The sequence below is a fragment of the Haliotis cracherodii genome, unplaced genomic scaffold (genome assembly GCF_022045235.1).
Source record: "Haliotis cracherodii isolate W230 unplaced genomic scaffold, xgHalCrac1.p SCAF_12, whole genome shotgun sequence".
Taxonomy (NCBI): domain Eukaryota; kingdom Metazoa; phylum Mollusca; class Gastropoda; order Lepetellida; family Haliotidae; genus Haliotis; species Haliotis cracherodii.
This window is the reverse complement of record NW_027266267.1, coordinates 25,359,867-25,381,646: the sequence shown is the minus strand read 5'-3', so window position 1 is coordinate 25,381,646 and position 21,780 is coordinate 25,359,867. Positions and strand designations below refer to the sequence as shown.

At 41.1% G+C, this 21,780-nt stretch overlaps 1 protein-coding gene across 7 annotated transcripts in view; it reads right to left on the bottom strand.

Annotated features, from left to right (window-relative positions):
* LOC139458289 (DNA ligase 1-like) overlaps positions 1-21,780 on the bottom strand; it is a 284,089-nt gene that overhangs the window by 39,911 nt on the left and 222,398 nt on the right. For all 7 annotated transcript variants that reach the window (XM_071239668.1, XM_071239672.1, XM_071239669.1 and 4 more), the window contains 3 exons: positions 21,334-21,404; positions 17,952-18,130; positions 16,769-16,958 (listed from right to left, as the gene is read on the bottom strand). In XM_071239668.1, coding sequence (XP_071095769.1) covers positions 16,769-16,958; positions 17,952-18,130; positions 21,334-21,404 — 440 coding nt within the window. The remainder of the gene's footprint in view (positions 1-16,768; positions 16,959-17,951; positions 18,131-21,333; positions 21,405-21,780) is intronic.

Here is a 21,780-nt window from a genome sequence, read left to right as displayed (position 1 = left end):
CTGGCATCTTCAAGTGGAAGTGAAATAGGATTTTTGTGAAAAATATAATTTGTTCCAGAAAACACTGCCTATTGTTTAACTAAATAAATGTTTCCCTGAAATGAAACTTCATAACGGAGTGAGTAGCATCAAGCTGCCTGTCTACTTCAGATTTATCCTGGTAAGATCGGGATAAGACAGGCCCTTGTCAAACAGCTGTAATAGTTCTGCATTCAGCCTTTAGCTGAGATAAAACAGAAGGTTCTTAAACATTGAAGCATGTCAGCAAAACATCACCTGAGATTTAAAAAGAAACATCTGAACTAGGGCTTGGACGGGTAACTCAGGTACTGGGGTTGGTACTGAGTAGGACCCGGGTACCCACAGGACTACCCGGACCCGTGGTTAGTCACATGATTATATTGTTTAATGGCAAAAATCATCTCGAACTCTATGGTTATACTACAAGTGACAAATGTTCACATTTCTTTCTGACTATGCACATATTAATTCTGACTTCATATGTTTGCATAAAGATAAAACTTCAGTCAACTTCAGTGTATGCATGACCAGATCATTTTATACCTGTATCTAAATACGTTTTGACAGGAGTATGGTCAAATGTTTCCCAGTCGGACATTTTTTACCTATCTCTTGAGACCTACGGCAGGTACCTGGGTAGGCTCGGGGAATAGGGGGTTGGGTACAATATCCCAGCTAAATGATGGCCGTCTGTAAATAATCGAGTCTGGACCAGACAATCCAGTGATTGACATCATGAGCATCGATCTACAGACTTGGGATACGATGACATGCATCAACCAAGTCTGTGAGCCTGACCACCCGATCCAGTTAGTCGCCTTTCACGACAAGCATAGTCGTCTTTCACGACAAGCATAGTCGCCTTTTACTGCAAGCATGGGATGCTGAATACATTTGATTGTGACATCATGGCAAATGATAACCTAAAAATAATAACAATAAGTGCATTTATAATGCACCAGATTCCATTCACCAAGTGGATGCTCATAGCGCTACACTATTATTATCCCGGTGTCAATGGATCAGTGAGCATCCTACCGGGTACCCACTCACTGCTGGGTGAACAGAGGCACATTTTCGAACAAAGTCACTTGCCTAGGAGACACCACATGTAGTACATGTGCTTCCGTGTGGGGCAGGACCGAAGCCCTTAACACTCTCAGGAGTCAAGCTGCTTAACGCTGTCACCCATCCAACTACTCTCCGAGACCGGCGTTGCTTAGCTTCACCTGATTTGTGATCTTCAAAGCACGATAATGCAATATTTAGGAAGCCAGTTTTGGATGATATTATAAGGGTAACGCTATTTTTCAGGGCATTATCATTTGCAGAAGCACGAGGTCTTCCATTAACTGCCTGACGAAGGAGGGCAGTTGAAAAGACCTGTGGGATTCTGCAAATGATAATGCCCTGAAAAATAGTGTTACCGTTATTATAGCTAAAATGGATGGAATTTGTTAGCAAATAAAAAGAAAGAACAATATCGATTTTGAAACATTTACTGCAATCAACACGAATGCCACTGACCCACTTTTACAAATATGGAAACGTCACAGAACAAACCAGATGACGTCACTATTGAACGTGACGTCATTTGTCCCTATCCTATGACGTCACCTAACAAGGGGCGTGATAATGGCCCGTCATCAAGTAAAATGAAGGCTTTATCAAGTTACAGTGGCCCGCTCATTTCTGATAACATGCGGGCGGTTTAATGATAATTCCATCCATTTTAGCTATAAGACAGCTTAGCCCTCATACTCTACTGAGAACCTAACAATGTAATCTGACTTGGTAATTCCCATCAATCGGTAACAACACTACACATAACAGCATCTTTAAAAGCAGAAAACCAACATCACTGACGCAAAAGTCACAGAAAACGGTAAACCAGAATTAGCAAAAATGGCTTACCTCCCATTCTGACAACCCCACAAAATAATCCAACTTGAAAATTCCACGGAAATGGTAAGAATTCCATCAAAAGAAAACAAGCTCCCACACTCACCATACTGCACGAGTATATCTCCGTCTTCTGCATGGGACCGAACCAACTATAATCCAATTTCTTTACTACGAGCCCTGATCGAGATAGACTGGGGTTAGGTTTTAATTGGATTTGTTTGGAGGACCTCAGTGACTGTGAGATCAGTAATCACTCTGCTACGGCAAGCCTCAACACCACCAGTGGCAACACAGCGATCCAACGTTTTCTTCTTCTGGGCAAAATGCATTGTTATTTAATTCTTAATTTACATGTACTGCTACCCATCTGGGAGCTCATTTCAAGAGACTGTCAGGCGCTTTGTCTTAGGTGTCCGCTGCTTGCTGGAATAAAAATAACTAGCAATAACTATGGTTATTAATGCGCCCTATTTCTGTGGGGAGAAAATTCACAATTGCTAACTGTTAGATTTCAAAGTTGATCTGAAAAATCTTCATGAATTTTCATTAAAATTATTTGATTTTTACATTTTTGTAAAAAACTAATATGAGAAATATTCGAAATCTAATTTGGCATGTCAGTTTTTCTATTCAATTATGGCATTATTAAGCTAGTAAAAACACAAATGGATTTGGACTTGTACTCTGATTACAATGACAAAAGGCAAAGAATTTAAGCTCAGCAAACTTCTCAATGTTATTGTGTCAGTGTTAAAGGTGCTACAATTCCATATGCAGAGTTGCCTACCTTAGCTAAGGCAGGATCTTATGATAGTGGGATTGAATCCCAGCAATGGAGTGATTTGTAGCCTTGGTTTCACCAACTTGGAAAAAGTCTACAACCTACTTCACTTTTGGCTTTCCTTCCCAATGAAGAGGACCCCATGATATAACTGAAATAATGCTCAGTAACGTCACCATTCGTGACCAACTCATGTTATTCCGGGACAAGCCGAATAGCGACTCGTGCCCCTCTCATGGCCCATTCGTGACCAACTCGTGTTATTCCGGGACAAGCCGAATAGCGACTCGTATCCCACTCATGGCCATTTTTGCGACTGGGTTCCGTCTTAGCGCAAACGGGCATAGCTTAAACTATTGTCAACTCGTTGTGTACTGGTTCACATATATTTCCCCATATCATATATGCATTTCAGATGCAATTTAAAGCACATCGGGACGTGCGGAATTATACAGTATGATTGAACACATTTAACTGTGTCTTGGGTATATTTTTAGGTGCAAGACATATGTAAAATCAAAAATTATTTCTGAGGTATTATTTGACAAAGAACTCAAAATCATACGTGCATTCTGATTGGTTTGTCGTATTTTTTTTCACATAACATTCATTGATAGGGGGACGAGTCTTCTTGCAGGTTACGGAAAGGGGCGAGTGTTGACGAATGTAACGTCACAGCTAAATAACTCTCTCCTTCAAGTCATTGTATCCCGTAGTTTCTGTTTGGAGGGCAGTGGTTTTGTCATAGCGACTGATTTACGACGTCCATTGTCTGAAGAACATTTGATTGCAAAGGCTCATTACCCTGGAGCCATGACATCTATATGCCTTGAAACACTTAATTGCTGTTATTTATTAGATGCTAATCCTATTTGTTAATCCCCATTTTTGTGTACATCGACTGTCTGCCATCCTGAACAGGATGTGCAAGTATGTCACTGATGATTTACTGTTTACATTTATATTTATTACTTACTAAATGACAGGTGACCTTGGCTATATAATCAAATGTTCTTCAGACAATGGACCTCGTAAATCAGTCGCTATGACAGTTTTCTGATCAGGAAAGATTGTTTTGTTTGTTTACTGTTGTACTTTGCACTCAGCAATATTCCAGCCATATGGGGTTCACCTGTAACTAATCATTCCTGGATCAGACAATCCAATGATTGATATTGTGAACAATGATCCGGGATGTCGGGTTATGAGGGTACGCAATCACTGAAGTCACAAAGTCACCATCCATTTGGTCGTCTCTTATGACAAAAGGTTGCTGGGACCTATTCTAACCAGGGATCTCCACGGGGTCATGGATAGGGAAAGGCTTATTGAGTATAACTGAATCTGGACTTGGCAATCCAGTGATTGACATCATGGGAACCACAAAATTGCAAATGATAAACCACATCTTCCCTTTTGGTAAATATTTGTTGTTTAACGCCACACTCAGCAATATTCCAGCTGTATGACGGCGGTCTGTAAATAATCGAGTCTGGGACAGACAATCCAGTGGTTGACATCATGAGCATGGATCTACACATTTGGGATACGATGACATGCATCAACCAAGTCAGCGAGCTTGACCACCCAGTCCTCTTACGACAAGCATAGTCACCTGTTATGACAAGCATGGGTTGCTGAAGACCTATACTACCCCGGATCTTCAGGAGCAATGGGAGCATGTCAACTGTTTAGAAATAACAAGATCATGAAACACTCGATGATATGCATCAACCAAGTCAGCGAGTCTGACCACCCGATCCCATTAGTTGCCTCTTATGACAAGTATTGGTGCTTTTTACAGCAAGCATGTGCTGCTGCAGACCAATTCTCACATGGATCTTCACAGATCTTTTGGCAAATAAATCTGCACAAAAAAAGTTTGTAACTTTGGTTATAAACTTCTAAATATTTTTATATAAAAAGCAATAGTGATTAATAGGAGACTATGATTTATTTTTCCAAACCATGTTTTGATAAACAATAAATCAACATATACTACCAATCTCATTAAAATCGTTTATTCTGACATGACACATATCTTCAACAAGATCTGACAGCCACTCCATTGGAAGGAGGTCACATCTAGAGAACACTAAGCAACTTTGACCAACCAGTCTATAATGAAGGATTTTCAGCTTGAGAGCTATCTAAAATGATTCAATTTCTTTCCCATCTTGGTCCCAATCCAGAAATTTCAGTCTCAAGAAACAAAAACCCAGACAAAGTAAAAAATCTAATGCCCTTCCTTTGCAGCACTCACCAAATACACCACATAAAAAACCTAAATCAAAGAGTGTCAGTGTTATTTTCCATTCATGTTTGTTCATTTTTGACACATGCTTCTTTAGATGTGTTTGTGTATGGGCTAGACAATCCCCTGATTGACATTCTGAGCAACGATCCATGTGGACCACCAAGTCACAGAGCTTGACCACCTGATCCAGTAAGTCGCCTCTTCTTCATGCTGCTGGGACCCAATTCCAAACCGGAATCCCCATGGCGCCATGCTGATGGGAAAGTTCATTAAATGTGACCTCCTTTGGATGGTTTGTCAGATCTTGCCGCAGAAAAAGTAAAAGATCTGATTTGAATAAGATTGTGTTCCGATAAGTTTGACAATAATGGCCAGAATACATGACAAACACACTAACAATATCCAATTTGTTGGTCCCTGTACAGCATCCCTGCTATAAAATCATCAGTCAGATCATCAGCATCACTCCTAAACTGTAGAAGATAATTTCAAGCAATTTCCAAATCAAACTCCAATTTCTTCTTTGAAGATCCAACAATTGTGGCAATCAAGGCAACATCAAACAACGCCATGCATGAGTTCAAAAAGAAAGAAAATGATCATCTGATCCACAATAGAAACAAAGACGGAACATAATGAACCCGTGACAAGCCAACAGCTTTCTGTCACAGAACACAACAATCAAGGTCTGGCATGGAAACCGTAAATTAGCCATTCTAAAAACAAATCAACACAAAAATAGATCACCTGTCATTCCGTCAGAAGCAAGAAGCAAACCTTAATATAATCAAATCAATACCAAGACAAATTTGCACTCTTGAACCCAAACCACAACACATGTCAATCAGAACTTTCAATCAGATGCTTCTTTGCAAGTGCTTCTTTGCAATCAGATGCTTCTTTGCTGCCGTATAAACATTTAAACAATATCAAAGTCGTCATTCATTGTCAACATAATAGCAAGCTTCAGCTAGGAGAGGTCCGAGGGTCCTTGAGTATTTCTTTGACTGTATTATTATCCTTGGACCCCTAAATCCTGAAGTTTCTTGCTATGACAAGGACCTTGTTTTTCATGCTGTAGGGGCTGACCACTTTATATTGTAAGGAGTGGGTAGGCCTGGCAAACAAAATTTGGTTTGAGAGTGAATGTTCTCCAGTCAATGACAAAAGGTGTACAAGTGTTGGACCAATTTAGAACACAAATTTCAAATGGTCAGCCCCAAAATTCACGCACTAAATAGTCTTTGATGCATCATGTCAGGATGGAATTGTTCTTGTAGCAGAGTGGAATGTGTGTGTGATGGTGTTCATCCGAGATGCTGCCTGACTACAGACACCTTCATCTGTCCTCTAGGAGTCCTCTGGAGGCTCCAGCTTGACCTGGGAGGATGTCAGCTGATGACTGGATAGCTGTTACAATTGGAAGGAATGGTTGAAAGACACGTAACTTAATTATTCCATTTAAACCAAAAAAAGCAAAGAAAAGAACCAGTACTTGCAGCAAATATAGGACCTCAAATATAAAACTGAAATCAAAATGAACTATGAGGTAACACAGCTCGGGCATTTTCGGTCCCGTCATCTAACATGCCACGATTGACTGTCCCTAAGGCAGGGGTGTTCAAATACCAAAATGTCAACTTGGCCATGGGCAAGTATAAGCTTAAAAAACTGGCCAGTTTTTCAACCCGCCCTGCTAAATCATAGAAAGAATCAAAACCTTAATCTTAAAAACAACACTCATCAAATGAAGCAAGAGATGCCCAGAATAGAAAAATATGTCGGGTACTTTATCTGGAGTTGAGAAACACACAATGCATCTTTTAAGTTTCACAATTAGTATTGCCAATTGTCATACTTGCCGGGGGCAACTGAATTATATTTCTCCACTTGCCCGGCACTTTAGTTTCACAGGTCACCCAATCGGTCATCCCAGCCAGCGCTAGCAACTAACGGTTTTAGTTCACAAGTCCTCATGATGACAACATGTAACAAAACCCATAAAAATTGCAAATTTCTACCAGTCCTTAGGATATCTTAACTATTAGGCACCTTGGTAAGGACGATAGGACTAGTGCCAATTCAACCACTGCCAACTGAACACGCCTGGTTTAGTCATGCCAGGAATCTCTGAATATACCCTGATCATGTTTCTAGGGTTGTCAGCACTTACAAGTGCTCGTGGTTTCATCGAAGTCTAAGACCTGCATCACTTTGGGCTTTCTACCCACATTGAGCTGATACGCCATGAAAAAACTGGAATACTGTTCAAAATAGTGTTTAGGGAGTACCTGTAGGGCAGAACATGCATTCCCTTTTTGGGAACACCTTGTGTCATCACTGATCAAATAATTTTCACTGCTTAGTACTTTGACTTTCACACCCAAAGGAGTTTTATATTCATATTTAAATCTAACTCAAACACTCATTCAAAATGGTGCTCTTCCTGAAGGGAAGATATTCAAGCAAAGGCATCAATGCGACAAACCAGGATCATAATTCTAACTCTTGATCATAGGATCCTGGTGCAGTTAAAGGACACAACTCTGCACAGTGTGGTGCCAAGGACTGAGAAACTACCTGCCCTTATATGTAAGATGAACTGTTGTAAAATTTCCACTGGAACTCCTAAATACATCAGATCAGGCCAACCTTTTTATGTTGTGTTTGTTTGCTGTTTAACAACGTACTAAACAATATTCCAGCTATGAAAGCAGGCTGTACATAATCAAGTCTGTACCAGACGATCCAGTGACTGATCTTTTCAGCACCGATCCCTCCATTGGGGTACAGTGACATTCAACCAACCATGTCAGTATGACCAACTTTCCACTTGGTAACCTCTGACGACCAGCCTAATTACCAGGAATGAATCTAACCCAGAATCCCCATGCAGTAGTTAACGCCTCATTATGCAAAACTAACGACGGCTTATAATTATTTAAATGATCGTAATTGTAAATCAGAAAATACAGAACAGTTTTTAAAAAATCAATCAATTTCTGCCATCTACATTAATACCCGACAACTTCAACACTTCATACCTACAGGAAGCTTAAACACACAACTAACCAGGAGCGAGCAAACATGCAAGGTTTTGAAATTTCCGATCAGTCTGACAAAGTTTTTCAGTATCGCCCCTCTCTATCATTACCCAATATTTTATGCATCGCATGCACGTTCATTCAGATGCTCTGAATCAATTTCCCTCAGAAAGCAAGACCGACAATCAACGCTACAGTTTTCATTGGCAGAAGACAGTAATTTAGAAGTGTAAAAACTCAACATGGTACAATCTACAGCTTCAGATTGCAGGGTGATGAGGGGGAATTTGTATTTGTGTCATGTCAAACACATTAAATTGATGATGTTCTCCCGGCGATGTGAACAGATTCAGTGATACAGAAGAACAACCATATTGCTGCATGCAACAATTTAAACGGTTCCAGTCATCAGGCTGCAAGTGGCTTAAATGCACTCGGCAATGTCACAGCTTTATTAACATGAGCATATTAGACGCAGCAAGTTATGAAAAATACGTTGGATTAGCAGGGAGATTGGAAATGTTTGGTGCCATAGCTCTCAGGACCAAGCATTTTATGTAACAAGTTCAATCTATCCCACAGTTCCTGATTCTCCAGAATGATTACATGTAAGTTTGAAAATTATATTAAATTAAAATTAAATTAAAATTAAAATTTGTATAACACTCTTTCAAGTCAAATGTGCTAAGACCATGATATATCACATCAAAAGCTTGCTTGAAGAGACAAGTCAAGAGTGTCATTTTAAAATTTGTCAAAAAAAATTTATATCTGATTTTTGGCGACAGATCATTCCATAACAGCATGTTGAGTGAGTGAGTTGGTTTTAAGGCTGCTTTGAACAGTAGTCCAGTTTAATCAGGGCATGTCAGATCGAAGTGGGAGGAAAACCTAAAACAATGCAGGTTTGGGACATTTACCACTATCGTGAAACCCACGGGCAATTGTTTGGCGTTGACAAACCGAGAAACATAATCGGGGCTGATAGTTTTTTCCTATAGGTCATAGGTTTCTGGCGTTCCTTAGGGACGGAACCCTGCACAGCAAATTGTGGTGCCTTGGAAGACAAACCCCCCTCCCCCCAAGTGTTGAAATGACTTGTAACCACATGCCTTGTACCGTGAGCAGATGTTGATCTTCTGATCTGGGTGAGCATGTGGGCTTGTAGGGGACTAGCGGTTCCAAACTGTGCATGCTTGTGAGGATTTTAAAACCTCATTCTTTGTTGCATTTGGACAAGTTTCACATACACTTAACTACTGATGTACCCGAACACGAAATTACAAATCCATTAATGGACGAGGTATGATAAGGGCTCACTTCTGCAAATGGCAAATTTATGGAAAAGTTTATAAGTGAGCGAGTATGGTTTTACGCCGCTTTTAGCAACATGTCAGCAATATCACAGTGGGGATTTCCATAAATGGACTTAACACATTGTACCCATGTCGAGAATCGAACCTAAGTCATTGATGCTTTAACAACTAGGTGCCACGCCGCGCCAAAAAGTTTATAGAATTTCCATAAAAGTTAACGGACATGTTCACAGGTCTGATAGCTTGTCTTTTACATACCGTATTCGATGTAATAAGTGCCCGGGCGCTCTAAAAATTAGAAATAGGGGGCTCTTTGTAGAATATAATTTTGGTGAGAAAAAAAAACAGAGTTGAAAGATTGTAAATTTCGTAGCTTATGCTGACACCCTGAAATGATACAAAAGAAAAGTATGTGCGTATCCTACACTATAAATATATTTTCCAGAATTTAATTGCCCATAATTAAGGGTGCATATAACACACGAGTGCGTATTAATACACGAGCAAATAAATCTTGTGTACATTGATCAATCGGAAGGGGTGCTAATTGGGATTGTTCACTAGCCAAAATATTAGCAAATATCGCCGTGGGCACTTATAGAGCGGGGCGCTTATTCGAATAAGGTATTCCTTAAATGGACCAAAACAGACCTTTATCACACACCCTGTCCTTCAGTGTAATCTTCATCTCTTATAAATTAACAGTTCATCCCTTTCTTCCAACAGCATCCAGAAACACTGCTAAAAAACTTTCAAAGTTATATAATAATTCAACCCTAAAAATGATCCCATCAAATTCCAGTTTGCACAAGCTTTTACTCTTCCTATTATCGACAAGAAGAATGAGCATTGGGGTTACGGCCAAAGCACAATTTGGCTCAGGTCCAATGGTCTTCACCAGCCAAAACATCAATCCAGAGGCAAGTACTCCACATGTGAAGTTATTAACGGGCTAACTCCTCTCACAACGGGATGATAAACTGACAGTTCGGGTTCATCTGCCATCAACTTGTTTGATCATGCTTCTCTGGCTGCCTGAGGACAACGGAGCCATTATGACACCCACCAAGGACTCCCAGAGCATCAGTTCTCGTGGAAGCAGGATCCGTATCCCTCTGGGACCTGTCCAGCCGTGGTTTGGCATCTTACAAAGGTTGCATGGGTGCTGTTCTGTTCACTCACTGAGCATGGAAACTTTACCAGTGTTTAAAGTACCAGTGTCTGGTCTCGGGTTGAATAAAACAAAAGACATTTGTTGCTTTATTTCTTCCTTTGTTTGTTGCTTAATGCCATGCTCAGCGATATTCCAGCCGTATTTTGGCAGCCTGTATATAATCAAGTCTGGACCAGACAAACCAGTGATTGACATCATAAACATTGATCCATACTTGTGTCTAAAGTACCCACATCTGGGCCCACTTGCACAAAACGATCTTAGCGCTAAGACTATTGTAAGCCTATTCTAAAGTATGGGAGTTACGATCATCTTTGCGCTACGATCGCTTTGTGCATGTGGGCCCTGGTCCTGAGAGGAAAAAGCCAAAAAACACTCAGGACCTATATATGAAATTATGAATTATCCTTTGGCCTCATCAGTTGTTGGAGAAAAGAGATCTGCCCATCCTTTTCCCTTGTTGTACAGTGTCACACTGAGTAATAGTCCAGGCATGTCGACAGCCTACGTGTCATCAAGTGTGGACCAGACAAACCAAATACGTGAAATTAATGCGTCTTCAAAAGAATGCGACCACTGGCCCCTAGCCAAAAATGCGACTTAATATGAATGAGACACCCCCCTTCTCTCAAGCATCAGTGGATTTATATCTAAACAAAATGTCCTCTGTCAGGTTTACAGGAGAATCCTCACCTTAATCCAACCTTACATTAATCCAATCACACACCAAATAGCACCGCTTATTAGCGATTAGTGATGACATGAGTGAGTAGAACGCTTGTCTTGACTCCAGCAGTGACAATTCACAGGATGTAAGTGTTTGAATGACATTGTTTATATACTTGTAACAAGTGCTGCTCAATAAACAGTGATGTGGAATACATAGTTGTTTGTTTTCAGCGTATGTCTAAGTTGGTATTTCTCCTATCCAAAATGTCTTATTGTTGATATAAATGCGATGTTTAATAATGCGAGCAAGACCACTCGCATTTTTCGCATTTAATTCACGCTCGCATTAATATCAAGATTTACAGTATTGATAGCATGACATCAGACACTGTCAAGGTACATGGACACAAGTCACTGAGCCTGACACCTGATCACTTAGCAACCTCTTTTGACCAGGAACTGGGATCCTATTCCAACCCAGATCGAGCACACACTTGTCACTGATGTATCCACTGATGAGATACCAAGGTTCATAACCATGCAAACCTAGCACTCAAAACAACCAGTGGATCCTGACAGAGCTGTGGGAGGTAACTCTGAAGACGTCACTAAATACATGCACTAATGCTTAACCTGGAGCTTTTTTAAAGATGCTGACCTAACTCTACTGGAATAGCAGGGCGTATCTCAGACCAAAATTCAACTTAAGCATAATTTTAGTCCAGTCCTTTAAACAACAGTTATATTTGTCCACTAATTACGCCAAGCTCGGTGATCTGGCTCCAACATGATGGTTCTCTTCTTGTAAGTAGACAGTGTCACACAAAGCACTAATTGCACTGTCTAGACCTCTTCTGGGGACATGTCTGTTTCCTACTGAGGCAAGAGGTAAGAGGGAATTTAATATAGTAGCAATTGGGCAGATATGTCAATAAATTTACAATCTCATTAAAATCAGACCTTAGTTCTCGCTACCGCTAAACAAAGATCTGAAGACATCCCATTAGCGGTCACGTCAGAACGACCATGCATCCGACCAATGAGAGCGTCACTTACCAGATCATGAAAGTGACAGTCGGAATGTGATTTCTAATCATACAACCTCGAAAACTTTAACACGGGGTATTCCGAACTATAGTTACAGGTTTAATGACTGAATCCATACAATCTAGACCATCTATCAACCATTCCAGAATGTTCTTTTGTTTAGGTTTCAAATTTGTAATCGAGAATTTGTCAAAATATGTTTCAAAGCATAGTCGCCAATTTGAAATTAGTGCTGTAAAGCTCAAGAAAGCTGCCTTCTGATTGGTCATGCTATTGGTCGGTCAAAGTTCGCGCAAGGTCGGTCTGACGTGACCCGTAATGGGATGTCCTCAGATCTTTGTTTAGTGGTAGCAAGAACCAAGGTCTGATTTTAATGAGATTGATAAATTTAAGGAAACATTAAGCTCCACAAATCAGAACCAACAAGCAAATCCAGCGATGATCCATTTTTTTTAAAAAGGGGAGGGAAACATTCAATGAGTCATTATTCATAAAATCACATGGAGGAATTGAATCTGGTTGACAAAAAAGGTGGGTGCTCACTCCCATACTCCCATATTTGCCAGGATAAATCTATGTCTAACCTACACCGACATTCTTGTATTACTAACATCCTTGTGTAACATCCCTCCACCATCCCAGCCTGCGACTTTAGCCGCTAGCCCATAGCCTGAGTCTAGTAAAAATCTATACAGTCAAGTTAATATAAAACGTCAATGCCAGAGAACAACCAACAGACTCCACTGGGCACAAAAGGAAAAACAGCGGTCAAATGTTTTTGAATGGATGGTTGAAAATCAGCGATGACACCAGGTGTTAGCGAAAAGGGTAAGCATGTTCTGCCCTACTGGAAGCATTCCAACTCATATAAGTAAGTATTTGTTGCCTGCCTCTGCAAATAATAACACAAATTAACATGAAATCGACAGATGCTGTAACAAGAACACACACAGATGGAGGACAGCCTAACACTGGGCTTGTGAGAAACCAACACAGACATATCCAGCGTCACTAGCCCTACTGACCAGTGCATGACCCAGACCATACCCCATCACTAGCCCTACTGATCAGTGCATGATCCAGACCATACCCCCATCACTAGCCCCACTGATCAGTGCATGACCCAGACCATACCCCCATCACTGACCCCACTGACCAGTGCATGACCCAGACCATACCCCCATCACTAGCCCCACTGATCAGTGCATGACCCAGACCATACCCCCATCACTGACCCCACTGACCAGTGCATGATCCAGACCATACCCCATCACTAGCCCTACTGACCAGTGCATGACCCAGACCATACCCCATTTGGCTAGTCGACTCTAAAGTTTGGCACAGACTGCCTCTGTCATCAAAGCAACCACACTGAAATCCACTTGAAAGTTTTCCTTTATGAAACACAGTATCCCCTCAAACCTACTCTCTTATGGTATCATGTTTCTAAGCCATCAGTACACCTTTAAACTCCCGAGACATAGCGCCAGCGTGTTAAATCTCCAGCGACTACCACAATAACATTGTGCGTGTGTGCATTCACAACAGTCTAGCCATGAAGTTAACAGAAATATCCACTTGGAAGTTGAATTTTACTTTTTTCCCAATCAGTGACCACACGGAAAAGTTGAAACTTGTGTCTCTGTTGACAATGAAGGCCTCATGCTTTGGTTTGTGTTGTGTGCGTAGGTATTACAACTGTCCGTAGCCGATCTAGATTAGATGCAATTGCAGCAGCAGCCCTGTGTGGGAACGTGCAGGGGGAAATGCAAGTAGTTGCTGATGGTTGTATAAATACAAGCGCAGCATGCAGGAGGCAGAGAAATGCAATCTTTTCCAGAATAAATCAATTAAATTAATGTAGACATATTCCCCCGGCAGACCTGATGGCGAGATGGAAATTCATCTGTATTATTTTTAATCTTGTTTTTAAAACTCGCAATTTGTATCATTTTGGACTATTGATTCTTGGAACGGACATCCGAAGTCTGAATATTTCTTGTTCCTAGCTGAACTAACATTGCTGGTTTGTTGTGTCTGGTCCTGAGCAGAAATAGACAGAATGAGTGAGTGACTGAGTTGGGTTTAACGCCACTTTTAACAGTATTCCAGCCATATCACGGCGTGTGAGCTTAATGTGGGAGGAAAGCCCGAAGTGATGCAGGTCTCAGACGTTTACCACTTCGGTGAAACCCACGAGCACGGGTATGGTGCTGACAAACCTAGAAACATAATCGGGGTGAACCGGGATTCGAACCCACAATCATAGGTTTCGGGCGGGCCTAAGGGACGCAACTCTGCACAGCGAATCACGGCGCCTTAGTCGACTGGGCCACCCGTGCCCCCAGAATTAGACAGAGACTTTCATAACATACATGTGACATGTTCAGTTTTAAAAGTCATTGTGGGAGAAAAGACATTAGTCTTTCTTGTTTTGTTTGCTTTTTAATTCACCTGTGACCACTCAATATTCAAGCTAAATGATGACCTGTAATACTCAAATTTGGACCACATAAACCAGTGATTGACATCATGAGCATCGATCCACACAACTGAGAATATGATGATACACAGCGGTGGACCACTCTAGTCGCCTTCTACAACAAGCATAGGTTGCTAGGGACCTGCTTTAACCAAGAACCCCCATGGGGTGAACTAGCAAACGATCAAGTTTCAATCCAATTCAGAGCCAATACAAATCAACTGTCACAGTTTCAATCCCCTTCAGAGTTTGGTGCAAATGAAACTTGTATCTGTTCGTGCAAACAATCCGTAACATTACAAATCCATTAGATGCTGTAGCAAGAACACACACAGATGGAGGACAGCCTAACACTGGGCTTGTGAGAAACCAACACAGACATGTCCAGCGGCACTAGCCCTACTGACCAGTGCATGACCCAGACCATACCCCATTGCTAGCCTCATTGACCAGTGCATGATCCAGACCATACCCCATCACTAGCCCCACTGACCAGTGCATGACCCAGACCATACCCCATCGCTAGCCTCATTGACCAGTGCATTATCCAGACCATACCCCATCACTAGCCCCACTGACCAGTGCATGACCCAGACCATACCTCATCACTAGCCCCACTGACCAGTGCATGATCCAGACCATACCCCATCACTAGCCCCACTGACCAGTGCATGATCCAGACCATACCCCCATCACTAGCCCCATTGACCAGTGCATGACCCAGACCATACCCCCATCACTAGCCCCAGTGACCAGTGCATGATCCAGACCATACCCCCATCACTAGCCCCAGTGACCAGTGCATGATCCAGACCATAGCCTCATCACTAGCCCCAGTGACCAGTGCATGATCCAGACCATACCTCATCACTAGCCCCACTGACCAGTGCATGATCCAGACCATACCTCATCACTAGCCCCACTGACCAGTGCATGATCCAGACCATAGCCTCATCACTAGCCCCAGTGACCAGTGCATGATCCAGACCATACCCCCATCACTAGCCCTACTGACCAGTGCATGATCCAGACCATAGCCTCATCACTAGCCCAAGTGACTAGTGCACATGGAAAAATGACTAAGTATAAATCAGGTCAAACAGAACAATGACTGCATGAGTATAAATCAGGTCACATGGAACAATGACTTAGTTTTAATCAGGTCAAACAGAACAATGATTGAGTATAAATGAGGTTAAACAGAACAATGAGTATAAATGAGGTCAAAAGGAACAATGACTTAGTATAAATCAGGTCAAAAGGAACAATGACTTAGTAAAAATGAGGTCACGTGGAACAATGTCTGAGTATAAATGACGTCATGTGGAACAATGACAGAATAAATCAGGTCAAAAGGAACAATGACTAAGTATAATCCAGGTCAAAAGGAACAATGACTTAGTATAAATCAGGTCACATGGAACAACGACTGAGTATAAATCAGGTCACATGGAACATTGAGTATAAATCAGGTCACATGGAACAATGACAGAGTATTAATAAGGTCACATGGAACAAAGTGAGTATTAATGAGGTTACATCAAACAATGTCAGTATTTATCTGGTCACTTGGAACAACGACTTCGTATAAATGAGGTCACATGGAACAATGACTGAGTATAAATCAGGTCACTTGGAATAATGACTGAGTATAAACCAGGTCAACTGGAACAATGACTAAGTATAAACCAGGTCAACTGGAACAATGACTGAAAACATAGAAGTATTAGTAAGCACCCAAATCACCAGAATGGTAACACATTCCACAGCAAACCACAGCACAGAAACACCTTCCACCAAAACCACAGCACACAATGCTATAGATGGTTACTCCTCAACCCAACTGTAATATAACTCTGCAGGTGACTGACACAGCACCAACACAACAGAACACCAAACAGTCTTTATGAGCTCTAGGATGTTGTGACACTGCCACAAAGCCTTAGAGCTAGCATAGTCCGTACTGAAAATTCATATGACGACATCTCATAATACCATAAATCAATAGCACAAATGGGCTGAGTTATCTCCCCATTCTTGACAGTTATTCCTCTTGTCATGCATGTTCCTACCTTGACCTCTTGAACTTCCTTCCTGGCTTTGAAGCCCTTGAAGCCAGCCTGGATCTTGATGGCAGCCTTTTCCACGTCGGGGTCATTGAGGTCGATATCCACCTCCTCCTCCTCCTCCTCAGCCTTCTTCTCCTGGGAGGCCAGACGCTCCTTCAGCTCCCGTCGACGCTTCTCAAACTCCTCAGGGTCTCTGAAACGTGGAAGGAGTGAGTCAGGTTAAATGCGTCTTGAAAGCATTTCAGTTATATAACAGTGTGTCAGCTTGATATAAGGAAGGAAAAGTGGATGTGATGCAGTTCTTAAACATTTGGTGAGCAGGTGCTTAAACCGAGAATCATAATCAGGGTGAAGCGAGATTAAAGGTCTCTTAGGATTCTGGCAAGACCTTAGCGGGCTAGTGCTATTAAGTTTCCTGCATGTGTAATTTAGATTAACATTTTGTTGATTTTCTCAAAAGGTTTGTTTGCAATTTCCAGTATTGGCATGTGGCAAGGTCAGGTGTAATTCAATCATGACTGCGCAGTTTTTAATAATAGATGACTCTCTTAGAATATTCTGAATACCAGTCAACCAGAAAGTTGCGTTCTACTCAGGTCTTAAAGAAATATATTTTCCCTGGGAAATATCTGGTTTTTAATATTGACCTATTAGGCAAAGCAATACTTTATGTTGCATCACCATGTTATGTATAAAGGAATAAAAGAATGTAACTTAAAGCAACAAAACATGCTCCATAATCATAACACCGCACTCACCAATATTCCAGCTATATGACGGAGGTCTGTAAATAATCGAGTCTGGACCAGACAATCCAGTGATTGACATCATGAGCACCATTCTACACAATTGGGATATGATGACGTGCATCTACCAAGTCAGAGAGCCTGACCACCCGATCTTGTTAGTTGCCTCTTACAACAAGCATAGTCGTCTCCGACGACAAGCATGGATTGCTGAAGACCTATTCTATCTACACAGGTCTCTATTGAGTTGAGCACAAATTTTCAGGTAAGTGTTATACAGAAATGCCTTAGAGAGTCATGTAGTGTATAGAGTCATGATTGATCCACGCATGGGGCACATTTAAGAAATGAAAAAACAATTACCATCTTGACTTATGTAAAACTATAATATATACGGGAGTTACGATATTCTTGCACTGAGATTGCTTAGTGCTACTCACTTGGTCTCCAGAACCTTCTGCCTGTCGATGTAACCACGGACACCAGACTGGATGACAGTGGCGGCCTCCTCTTCCCGCATGCCCTGCACCTCCTCCTTGGCGGCATGCTGGCGATAGTTGGTCTGGATGGTGAGGGCCGCATCCTGCTGCTGGGGGTCTGCAGGGTCCACTGAAGGGTTCTGGAGGGAGAACATTTGGGATGCACACTAGAGGTGTTATCATACACTTTGTGGCAATATCCTAGGTGTTTTCATACACTTTGTGGCAATATCCTAGGTGTTATCATACACTTTGTGGCAATATCCTAGGTGTTATCATACACTTTGTAGCAATAGTAATAGGGGTGTTATCATACACCTTGTGGCAATATCCTAGGTGCTATCATGCACTTTGTGGCAATAGTAATAGGGGTGTTATCATACACTTTGTGGCAATATCCTAGGTGTTATCTTACACTTTGTGGCAATAGTAATAGGGGTGTTATCATACACTTTGTTCCAATATTATTTTATAGGCGTATATTATGAAGGTGTTATCATACACTTTGCAGTAATATTATATAAGAGGGGTGTATTATGGAGGTGTTATATACTTTGTGACAATATAATAGGTGTGTTATCATACACTTTGTGGCAATGTTATATTATAGGTGTGTTTTATGGAAGTATTATCATACACTTTGTGGCAATAATATGGGTGTGTTATCATACAAATTCCTGCAGACCATTATATTTTCCAAATTTCCCATAGTTTTAACATTACAAGGACATTTTTTCTTTACCTGGGAGTTTAGTTCTAACCCTGATATTATTGGGGTGTTATCTATCATATGGCTTGTACCAATTTTATAGGGTGTTGTCATTCTCTTTGGGACAATATTATATATGAGGGTGTGTTTTGGAGGAGTTATCATTCATTTTTAGAAAATATAACACATGAGGATTATAGGGGTGTTATCAAACACTTTGTGTCAATATAATACAGGAAATTTACTGAGGTGCTGTCATTGACCTTGTGGCAGTTAATAGGGTGTATGATTGGGGTGTTTATAATTGGTGGATTAGCGGGGTGTTATCATACACATAACTAGATGTCCTAAAAATACTTTGTTGTGGGTCCTTCAAAGTTGTTTTCCTCCTTTCAAAAAAGGCATTGTCTGTCTTCAAGAAGTGACAAGAATATCACAAAAAGGGGCTCACAAAAATCGTAGCCCCTGATGTATCTCAGCTGGTTGGTACCATATACTTGATATAGCTACACCTCCAAGTTGCTGACATGCAGTGAGTGAGTGAGTGAGTTGGGTTTAACGCCGCTTTGAACAGTTCCAGTTATATCGCGGCGCGTCAGCTTATTGTGGGAGGAAAGCCCGAAGTGATGTAGGTCTCAGACGTTTACCATTTCGGTGAAACCCACGAGCATGGGTATGGTGCTGACAAACCTAGAAACATAATTGGGGCGAACCTGGATTCGAACCCACAATCATAGGTTTCTGGCGTGCCCAAGGGACGCAACTCTGCACAGCGAATCGCGGCCCTTAGACAACTGGGCCACCCGTACCCCCCTGACATGCAGTGAGAGAAGAGGGCGTGATATAACAAGAGTCTGCCACTAACGTGGCTATATCCCCCGCCCCTGTTGCAGAATTTATGACATAATTAAATCTAAACAAACCCTTACCGTTTTTAACCGAGGTGGAACTTGTCATGTAAAAAATAGAAGAGTTTGGAACCTAAGTCCATCTTGATGCCATGGAAACGTAAAAATTTCTAAAATTTCTAAAATTTCTAAATAGCAAAAGGCACTAGTTCAGCATGTACTTGACATACCTGCAAAGTTTCATGAAAAAATATGGAACGGTTACTGAGTTATGCTCCGGAAACGAAACGTGACAGATGGATGGACGGACGGACGCTCGGAGCCCGTTTCTATATCCCCCGCCAACTTTGTTGGGCGGGGGATAATTATCACGCCATAGATTAATACCATACAGCTGCTGTGATGGTAATGTCAGCAAGCAAGCAGCAAGGGTTTGAGGCCAGCAGGGTGCTTTTGCCCACTCGCTACAGTCCTGCTTTCATTATTGGCAACTGTCATGCTATTCACACAAGAAGCATGACAGAAAAGTGGCCCACAGATGGTCCATGTAATTTGTTGAGTGAGGGAATGCTGCTTGAGGGTGAAGAGTAACATGAATATACATTCTATGCAAAAACATATGGAGACAACTAGCCCAACCTTATGGAAGCCTTTTAGGGCCAATTGTTTTTTTAATTTTTTTCGATACTATCTTGGAATTTCAATTAGTATGTATCTTGAAATTTTAAGTTAATATCTTGAAATTTCAACATAGTATCTTGAAATTTCAACTTAGTATCTTGAAATTTCAACTTATTTTTCTTGAAATTTCAACTTATTTTTCTTGAAATTTCAACTTATGTATCTTGAAATTTCAACTTTGCATCTTAAAATTTCAATTCAGTAGCTTGAAATTTCAACTTAGCATCTTAAAATTTCAACTTAGTATCTTGAAATTTCAACTTAGTATGTATCTTGAATATTCAACTTATTATCTTGAAATTTCAACATAACCTCTTCAAATTTCAAGTTAGTATCTTGAAATTTCAAGAAAAAATTTCAAAACAAATGGCCCTAAAAGGCTTCCGTAGAACCTGGCACTTTTTCAAGAGAATTTAGTGCTATCATTAGTTGAGTTTACATGACCGAAGATAAATTGACTTGGCTGGGGCCTTGTAGCTGAAGTACAGACTGTTATATAACAGCAGCAGAGTGAGTGAGTGAGATTGGTTTAACACCACTTTTAACAGTATTCCAGTCATATCACAATGTGTCAGTTTAATGTGGGAGGAAAGTCTGACGTGATGCAGGTCTCGGACGTTTATGACTTTGATGAAGCCCATGAGCATGGGTATGCTGCTGATAAACATACAAACATTATTGGGGCGAATCGGGATTCGAACCCACTATCTTAGGTTCCTGGCATACCTAAGGGATGCAACTCTGTACAGTGAGTTGGGTTGCCTTAGACGACAGTGTGCCTGTGGTTCCCAGCAGCAAGTAATAAAATCTTTAATTACCGCAATCACCATAATAAGCATCCTAGGCACAAAGAAAACTATGCACAACAAGTTAAATTTTCCCTTCTACACTGCTGTTTTCTGAAAGAAATCTGTACTGTATATGAGAAAATATAGACTGGCATGTAAATGCTTGGTCACAGTGTGGGGTGACTACCCTTCCAATCTGGTCTAGGAGTTTATCAGGGGTGCATATTGGAACAGGGCACTTATTATGGGGAATACTGTATATTGACAGAGAAGAAGGTCCTCAAGATGACATTGACTGACATTTGATATGAACTCACCTTGAAAGAGTCGTTGTTGTAGAAGCGGTCTTCTATCTTAGCACCTTGTACGGCGGGATCATGTCCGGTTTCTGGAACACACAAATATTCCATTATAAAAAGACAATATTACAGTCCAGCAAAGGAAAGTCTACTTTACTGGAGAAGTTGTTAAAAACTTATTTTTTTTATCTTGTGGTGTTGTCCGAGGCATGAGTGTTTTGAAGGAATAACTGCCTTTATCATCCAAAACTGGCTCCCACAGGAGATATCACTTGGGTGAGATCAAGCGATATCTACATTGTAGATATCACTGCAATGAAATTGCATCACAATGCTTTGCTGACCATTGTGATGTCACTGGTTACCATGACATCACAATCAAATGCTTCGACTAATGGCCCTGCTACTGAAGCTGTTAGCAGTACTTTTAACACTTAGGACACTGCTTATTACTGTCTTCAAATG